Consider the following 9,449-nt stretch of genomic DNA (forward strand, 5'->3'; position numbering starts at 1 on the left):
GGGTAGTTCCATCTTTAACAGGCACCGCTCTGTAATTTTATTTCTGTCCAGATTGGCCACAAAGATGACAAGTTTCAAAGCAGATTTGTGGGTACAAACCAAAGGTCAGAGGTAACTAATGACAAGTCCGATGCCTATTGGCTGATTGGCACGTGCTGAAGGAGTTCCCTCATAACTAATGCAATTATGACCCCTGCTGGCTGATTTATGGTGCTGCACAGGGACAGGGGATAATGGAGATCAGTGTGTGACTCTGGATCTCTATTTGAACCTGCATCATGCTGGTAAAAATGAGCAATTGCTAATGCACATGTAACAGAGGGAGCGTGTGTTAGGCACGGCTTTCCTCGGTCAGGACTAGAGGTCTGCAGCCGTAGAGGAAGCAAAATGTGATCGTGTAATTGGATACGACTAGATTGGGAGGAAAACTTGGTGAAAAATGCATTTTTAAATGCTATAAATGTAAATTGCAGACTAATATGCATATTTAACCTGAAAACATTCTGTATTATGATGTTTTTTTTTACTATTTACTGTTTATGTGTCGTACAACCTCAGTCCCCAGGTGAGCACTAGCAGAAGAGAGAAATTCAATCAGAGAAAGTAAATTTAAAGAATAATAGAAGAAAAGAGTTGTAAAAAGTTCAGAAATAAAATCATTTCTCCTGCATTCATTTTTTATCATCTAGATTCTTATAAATGAAGCATTTACCGAGAGACAAATCGTGCTTTATCGTTTTTTTTAACTCTCTTTCAAGCCTCAAACTATGGGCATTAGTATTAAGTTGTTTACCACCGCTTCACCACAGCCACCTAATTTGTGGAGTTTAACAGTATGTTGGATGAGAAGACCTTGCTCACAGTCTTCATATCAGTTTATATATATACAGACTAGGCATAACATCATGACCACTGACAGGTGAAGTGAATAACACTGATTATCTCTTCATCACGGCACCTGTTAGTGGGGGGGATATATTAGACAGCAAGTGAGCATTTTATCCTCAAAGTTGATGTTAGAAGCAGGAAAAATGGACGAGCGTGAGGATCTGAGTGAGTTTGATGAGAGCCAAATTGTGATGGCTAGACGACTGGGTCAGAGCATCTCCAAAACTGCAGCTCTTGTGGGGTGTTCCTGGTCTGCAGTGGTCAGTATCTATCAAAAGTGGTCCAAGGAAGGAACAGTGGTAAACCGGCGACAGGGTCATGGGCGGCCAAGGCTCATTGATGCACGTGGGGAGAGAAGGCTGGTCCGTGTGGTCCGATCCAACAGACGAGCTACTGTAGCTCAAACTGCTGAAGAAGTTCATGCTGGTTCTGATAGAAAGGTGTCAGAATACACAGAGCATCACAGTTTGTTGTGTATGAGGCAGCAAAAGGGGGACCAACACAATATTAGGAAGGTGGTTATAATGTTATGCCTCATCGGTGTACATACTTTATATTCCAGTTTATCCAAAAGGTGTTTAGTGTAGTGAAATGATGGCACTGCAGAAGTCACAGGAATTCATCCATCCATTGTGGCAACAGTTTGGGGGAATGCCCTAAGTTGAAAGTGCATTCTTTACATACTTACATGGGTGGGTAAGTGGGTAGCACTGTCGCCTCACAGCAAGAAGGTCCTGTGTTCGATCCCCAGGTGGGGATTCCTGAGAATTGAGAATGAAAGATTTGCAGAGTGACAAAATACTACATTAAATACATAAAAATGCAAAAATATTCATTAATATTTATTAAAAATAAGTCAACACATTCTTTACATGAAATACATTTCTGTACATTTGATGCACAAGTGTTATTTTTTGCGATGTTGTGGCATGCTGGCACCATGGGTAGCATTGTCACCTCATCTCAAGAAGTGCCAGGGTCCTTTCTGTGTGGAGTTTGCATGTTCTCCCTGTGTCCAAGTGAGTTTCCTCTGGGTGTTCCGGTTTCCTCATGCAGTCAGGATAATTAAAGCCCCTAGAAATTGCCTGTGTTTGTATGTGTGTCTGCTCTGTGATGGATTGGCGACCAGTCCAGGGTGTGTCTTGCCTTTCAGCCAATGAATCAGACCCAGCGCAACCCTGACCAGAGATAATTAAACAGACAATGACGGAATTAATGAATGAATGCCGTGCACTTGTATTGTTTCACTCCAGTGACGATTCTGTTTGACCAGTCAACAGTCTGCATTGCTTCGTGCCCCATGTATGCGGCCCGCTTTAGCACGTTTAATCCCTGGTCGAGAGGGGTAAACAATTTTAGCACAGGTACCTGGTTACAGTACAGGTCACTTAGCTATGAAAACAAACACTAAATGTGTTTTTTTTAATTTTTTTTTTATTTTAAACACTAAATTTTGCAGACAAGCCGCTCAGGTGGCGCAGCGATAAAAACACACGCTGGAACCAGAGCTGGGATCTCGAATACATCGTATCAAGTCTCAGTTCTGCCTTCCGGCTAGGCTGAGCAGCCACATGAACAACGATTGGCCTGTTCAGTTGTGGGTGGGATTAAGCCGGATAGGGACTCTCTCATAACTAATGCAATTACGACCTCTGCTGGCGACTGCAGAGAGACGGGAAAAGAGTGCTGTCAGGGTGTGTCTCTCCGTACACAATGCTGAGCTGCACTGCACTCGTCAGAGTGTAGGCGATAAGATGCATACGGCTGCTGCCCACATGCGTGGGTTAGCTTCGTTCTCCTCAATCAGAGCAGGGATCGGCATTGGTGGCGAGGAAGCATGATGCAATCGGGCAATTGGACGCGCTAAAAAGGGGAGAAAAAAGTGGGAGAAAATGCATAAATAAAATATTTATACATAAAAAAATTGCAGACAAATAGCACATTTGTTTGTTCTTTGTAGAGGACGGTGTTCTTTTATTTATAAAGTGTCAATAAAAATGTCCAAATTTTGACCATCATTCAGTCCAGGCTGCAGCATTGAATGAAATAGAATAAAGTTTTTCCACAATCAGTTTTTAGCTGAAGTGTCGTTTTAAATGTCTCTGTGAGTTCTGGATCATATACAGTATTCGGGTGAATATTTGGGCGCTTGTGAGGGGTGAAGCTTTTCCTATTAGATTTGCTCGCTATGAAGCTCAGGGCACGGGGTAATTGAATTGCTCAGCGGTGAAACCGCTATAATGTATTTGTGGTGTAATATCGTCGCCTCGGCCGCCCGTGTATTGTCTCATTGATCAATTCGTGAAAACGTTGCCCGTTCAAAATTACTTTTTGATTCGGTTCAATCTCTGTCCTTTCATCCAGAGTCGCTGTGAATCGGACATGAAAGGACAATAGATAGTCTTCAGTAATTAAACGGTAAGCTGTACATGATTGAGTGTGGGGTTTTTAAAAATGCATCGTGTTCGGCGCCGTGTCATCTCTTCAGATCAATCAGTCGACTTGTGAGGGCGGGTATCTCATGGTGCTCTGTTATAGACGAGCGCAGCAAGCATTCTGTGTTAGAACGGCTTTGCTTTTAGAGGTATTTAAAGCGTTCACTACCACTAAAAACATTTTAGAAATCTTAAATACGTAGTTTAAAGCATTGAGCCATTGTAGAAAGAGTAATGACCTTATCGTGCTTATGCATGCTTGTATTGCCTTTTTATGTATGAGCTGTTAAACATTGTGAACAAGTTAAATCAGCTTTTCAGGTTCTCAAACATAACTTTGGTGCTTGAACGTAACTTTTTTAATGCATATTATAAATGTTTTGGCTCTAGAGATCGTAGAGGAAACTCACATTAAAAAAGGATGAATACGTTCTGGCTAGAAAGCTTGTTTGGAAGCACTAAACTTTAAGACTTGAGTACAGATATCAGACTCCTCTGTGTACCGTGATACTGCGCAATTATAATGGCGACAAAATAGCGAAGACCACAATTGAAAAAATAACAGCCCAAAAATCCCAACGGATAACATTAAACCATACATAAACTGACATATCAAAATGTGAATTATTTACTTGTCATATACACCGATCAGCCATAACATTAAAACCTCCTTGTTTCTACACTCACTGTCCATTTTATCAGCTTAACTTACCATATAGAAGCACTTTGTAGTTCTACAATTACTGACTGTAGTCCAACTGTTTCTCTACATACATTTTTAGCCTGCTTTCACCCTGTTCTTCAATGGTCAGGACCCCCACAGGACCACCACAGAGCAGGTATTATTTAGGTGGTGGATCATTCTCAGCACTGCAGTGACTCTGACATGGTGGTGGTGTGTTAGTGTGTGTTGTGCTGGTATGAGTGGATCAGACACAGCAGTGCTGCTGGAGTTTTTAAATACCGTGTCCACTCTATTAGACACGCCTACCTAGTCGGTCCACCTTGTAGATGTAAAGTCAGAGACGATCGCTCATCTATTGCTGCTGTTTGAGTCGGTCATCTTCTAGACCTTCATCAGTGGTCACAGGACACTGCCCACGGGGCGCTGTTGGCTGGATATGTTTTTGGTTGATGGACTATTCTCAGTCCAGCAGTGACAGTGAGGTGTTTAAAAACTCCAGCAGCGCTGCTGTGTCTGATCCACTCATACCAGCACAACACACACTAACACACCACCACCATGTCAGTGTCACTGCAGTGCTGAGAATGATCCACCACCTAAATAATACCTGCTCTGTGGGGGTCCTGACCATTGAAGAACAGCATGAAAGGGGGCTAACAAAGCATGCAGAGAAACAGATGGACTACAGTCAGTAATTGTAGAATTACAAAGTGCTTCTATATGGTAAGTGGAGCTGATAAAATGGACAGTGAGTGTAGAAACAAGGAGGTGGTTTTAATGTTATGGCTGATCAGTGTATACACGTGCACAGTACAATAAAATACTTTAGCTGGGGTCAGAGCGCATGGGCAGCCACTATACGGGCTAGCAGTGGCTGCATGGAAATACTGCAATTCAAACCGACAACCTTCTGTTTGAATGCCCACAGCTCCACCCACTAGGCTACCACTGCTGCTCCTCTTGAGTTCTACTTACAGTAAAGCAACTTACAGTACTGTGACAGTACTGTATATTGTCTAAGCAATTGAGGGTTAAGGGCCTTGCTCAAGGGCCCAACAGTGGCATTCTGGCAGTGGTGGGCCTTGAACCAGTGATCTTTTAATTGCTAGTCCAGTACCCTAACCTCTAGGCTACAACTGCCCCTACATGAATAACGGCGATGGGTTCAAATCCCAGCTTGTTGAATTCAGCCACTTTTGGGTCATACAATGCTTATGTGCTCTGACTTCAGCTTCCAAAAAAGCTGAACTATGCAAATAATAAGTTTGATTATACTGTGCATGTGTATCTGTAGGGCAGTTGTAGTCTAGCAGCTAAGGCACTGAACCAGTAATCAGAAGGTTGCTGGTTCAAGCCCCACCACTGCCAGGTTGCCTCTGTTTGGTCCTTGAACCCTCAGTTGCTTAGATTGTATACTGTTACAGTTGTAAAGCGCCTGCTAAATGCTGAAATATAAATGATATGGATCCCAGTCAGAACCTGCCACGCGCAGGTGAAAAGAAGCGGTCGGCTACTGCATACTTGTCGAAGACGGCGTGTGTTAGTCAGGAGTGAGGGACAACAGCAGGAGAGTTGAAATACAAATCGGGCAACTGGATACAACTAAATTGGGAGATAAGTAGAGGAAGTGTTTAAAAGTGCTTACTCTGACTTCTCTCTGTTGCTTTATCTGTGCAGGTCCAGCGTCTTCGCCCTGCACTGCAACGAGCCGCCTATATCGGCGCAGCTTCTGGCCTTCCTGCGCGTCTTCTGCATGACGGAAGGTAAGAACTTAACTTCAGGACCCGCCGAGACGCTGAGCGCGCGGTTCAGGTGTTTAATTGATCAGGACAATCTCACAGCTGCATGAGGGAAACGATCCAGACCTGGTGAAATATTCATACTCGCATATGCAGAGGGAGTTTGTCATAAATCCCATGGAGCAAGGCCGTGTCCTCTGGCTAAACCTCTTATTGCTCGGCCCATCTATTATTCAGCTTTAGTATGTTAATTTTTAAAGGAAGCGCGGCCCCCTTTTTACAGCCCTGACACCGCGCTGCACACATTAAGCACTCGTTCACCAAACCCTTTCATCTCGTTAGCAAGCGTCTAATCATACCTTATGTAATCTCTCATCGCTCGTCAGACCCGCGGCTCACCGCTAACACACACACACACACACACGTTATTACTGCTCTAACCAGTTAGGTGGATGTGTGTAATTTTAGAGGAACTCAGGGACTACCTGGTGGGCGAGCATGCCATCAACAAGATCTTCACACTGGGAAACGCAGACTTCCCCGTCAGCTGGGAGAACGAGATCAAGCTGTGGACGTTTCTGGAGACGAGAGCTGCTCTCCTCCTCAAGACCTACAAAACCACGTCTGAGGTATGAAAGGAGATTCAAACCCTGTTAAATTCATCCTCACTTTATGTGAACAGCACAGCGTTTTTCAAAATGGGTCGCAGAGAAAAATAATAATAATTAAATAAACTTGTAAGTGAACTCCCACTTGTGGAGGCTTTATGTTACATCTTGTATAGAGAAAGTAAGATGCATTGTGTTGCCTGGGTTGTGTAACAAATCATGGACAAAATGTGGGTCGCTTGACAAAAAGTTTGAAAAACCCTGCCCTAGCAGACACAATTGACAGACAAAACTGGCCACTAGATTGCTGGGGAAAGACCGGACTAAAAAGGGAGTGGGGTCTTCAACGCTGTGTAAGGACTCTGGTTAGCAGCCCGAGGCGTCTGTACAGAAAGTTGAGGAACTTGGAGGTCAGTGTGTGACTGGTTTCATACTTGAATCCACTTAAGTACAGGCGAATAAGAAGGGTCGGTGTAAAAGCCAGCAGTAAAAGACTAACTGGCCACTCTAAAATTCAGAGAAAAAGGGAGAAAATGTAATAATTAGAATTTAAAAAATCATCATTTATATTTACAGCATTTAGCGGACACTTTTATCCAAAGCGACTTACACTACTGTGACAGTATACTGTCTGAGCAATTGAGGGTTAAGGACCTTGCTCAAGGGCCCAACAGTGGCAACCTGGCTGTGGTGAGGCGTGAACTAGTGACCTTTCAATTACTAATCCAGTACCTTAACCAACTACAACTGCACTGTAATTGGCTGATATGGTTGCCCTCACTTTTGGTTCCTTAGGTTAGACTCATTCTGCAAGGCTAATTTTTACCTTAAATAAGGCTGAGCAACGTAGCCAAAACTCTCTTTCACAGGGCCAAAAGTCTGAGAGCACTAGAGAACATGCTTCTGCATTTTTAATCAAATTTAGTACCACATGCTTTTAACACACTTGTTCCTTGTCTTTTAAGGGGGAAACTGCCCCACTGTGTGATAGTTGCCAAATACCTGTTTTTGTCAAACATGTACTGACTGAATGGCCTAAATACTTAGTGACGACAACGATGTATAGCAATACTTAAGACTATGAGAGAAAATTTTAACCAAGCAAAAAATGGTCTAAAAGTACACATATAACAAACAACATACTAAAATAACTCTCGACAAGGGCAACACACTGAAAGAAAAATTACCCTTCCTGCCGTAAATATAACCATTGTGTAAACATGGAATAAAGCATCTAAATAAATAAATAAATACATATCAAATTTAGCGTTAAGTTTTTTTTTAATGATAAAACTATATAATTAGCAAGTAAAATGTCAGATTTTTTTTATCATAAATCCTTAATGCTGCTGTTCTGTTTTTGTCCTCAGTGCTAATTAAGATATTTTTACTCCTTCCAAGTTTTGTTATTTCCAAACAGAATTAAACTAAGGTTAAAAAAACATCCAGGAATTCCAGGATAATCTGCAGGATAATCCACTAGCACACCAGCACTGAGATTCTAACTCTAGCCCTCTAGCTGGCACAATTGACTAATGCCTGCAGCAGACAAAATTGCCCTCCAGTCTGCTGGGTAAGAAACACTGGATTAAGCGTGTAAGGACCCCTGTACAGTCGGGATCCCCAGCAGTGGATTGGCTACAATAAACAGTGAGAAAACAGTGAAATTAGGTCTGAATTGTTTGGTCAGGTGCATTAATTTCAAAATGTGATTGAACTTTCTGATCTACTTCAGAGCTTAAATCGACCCCCACTTTAACCTTTTAAAGAACCTTTTATTCAGCCATGATAATAGCAATAGCAGCTGACATGGCGTTAGGAATCAAACAAACAAATTTGGAGCATTTAGGTTCTAAGAAACAAATACAAATTTGCCAGCCAATGAGAAACCAGGAATTTCCATCGTTATCGTATGATCAGTTGTGAAACCAGTGTTTTTTGGTGTGTGTTATAGGAGGACCGCTCTATGCTGGAGAAGCCTGACCTGTCTCCACATTCCCGTATGGCTGTGAAGCTGCGCCTGGCCGAGAAGGAGATCCTGGAGAGGGCGGAGTCCAGCGGCCGTGGCAAGCGCCTGCACTTCCAGAAACAGCTGGATGACGGAGCTCCGTTGCCCGTCTACGAGGAGAGCGACATCTCTCTGCTGGAGAACGCTGATGCCAAACTGCCCATCGTATTGAGCCAGCTGGAGGAGGACGAGGAAGGGCAGGCGGAGACGCCACTCCTCAACGGAGAGGGCAAGGAGGGAGAAAAGAGCAAGTCGAAGAAAAAAAAGAGCAAGTCGCAGAAAGGGAAGGCGACCGCAGGGGAGACCAGTTCTTCCCATCGAACTGAAGGAGTAAAAGAGGAATAGTAACGGCCGAGGCTCGGCACAATCACGGCTACTGCTATCTATTTATTTTTGTTGTAAGTAACTGAAAAATGAAAGCAGTGGAAGCAATCGTAACCAGAAGAATTCAGTTTACTTCACTTGTATTGCTTTTTTATATAGATATCTGCTAAAACCTTTAGTAAAACCAGTATGTGTGAAGGTCTGCAGATAAGCGTTTGCTTTTCCATCCCGTCTGAACAATTCTACTTTGGTTTAACTGTTATTTCTTGTTTAAAGCAGGTTCTTCACATCATAAAAATGGACGTGGAGACTCGGAATCGTATGTGACGATCGTAACACTCGTAACAGACGATCACATAGTGACGTTTTGCTTAACGTTTCGAGTTAATGAAAGGACCTGGAGTTTGCACAAACGGGATTCAGTATGATGTAAATCATTAACCAGGGGTTTAACGCTACCTGTGTGAATTTACTTTGCTCTGATAGTAGTCAAACTTTTTATTTAAGCGACCCACATTTTGTTCATGATTTTTACCGCGACCCAGTCAACACATCAAAACACATCAAATTCATCCAACCAAAACACAAAACGAAATAAACTTCATTAATGAAGATGGTGGCAATCTGGTCCCACTGTGGTTTACAAGGTGAAACGTAAAGCCTTTACAAGGGAGTGTTCAGTTAATTTGTTATGTGCCTGTTAAAATTAGTTTATATATATATATACTTTAGCATGTCCAATTACCCGATTGCATTATACTT

General features: G+C 42.6%; 1 protein-coding gene across 2 annotated transcripts in view; it reads left to right on the plus strand.

Moving 5' to 3' along the window:
- The window catches only part of setd3 (SET domain containing 3, actin histidine methyltransferase), a 54,760-nt gene extending 45,875 nt beyond the window's left edge, over positions 1-8,885 (plus strand). For both annotated transcript variants that reach the window (XM_063006993.1, XM_063006992.1), the window contains exons 11-13: positions 5,686-5,771; positions 6,216-6,376; positions 8,310-8,885. In XM_063006993.1, coding sequence (XP_062863063.1) covers positions 5,686-5,771; positions 6,216-6,376; positions 8,310-8,708 — 646 coding nt within the window. In that variant the 3' untranslated portion in view covers positions 8,709-8,885. The remainder of the gene's footprint in view (positions 1-5,685; positions 5,772-6,215; positions 6,377-8,309) is intronic.
- Positions 8,886-9,449: the final 564 nt, after the last annotated feature.

This window comes from Trichomycterus rosablanca, chromosome 13 (assembly GCF_030014385.1).
Source record: "Trichomycterus rosablanca isolate fTriRos1 chromosome 13, fTriRos1.hap1, whole genome shotgun sequence".
NCBI lineage: Eukaryota > Metazoa > Chordata > Actinopteri > Siluriformes > Trichomycteridae > Trichomycterus > Trichomycterus rosablanca.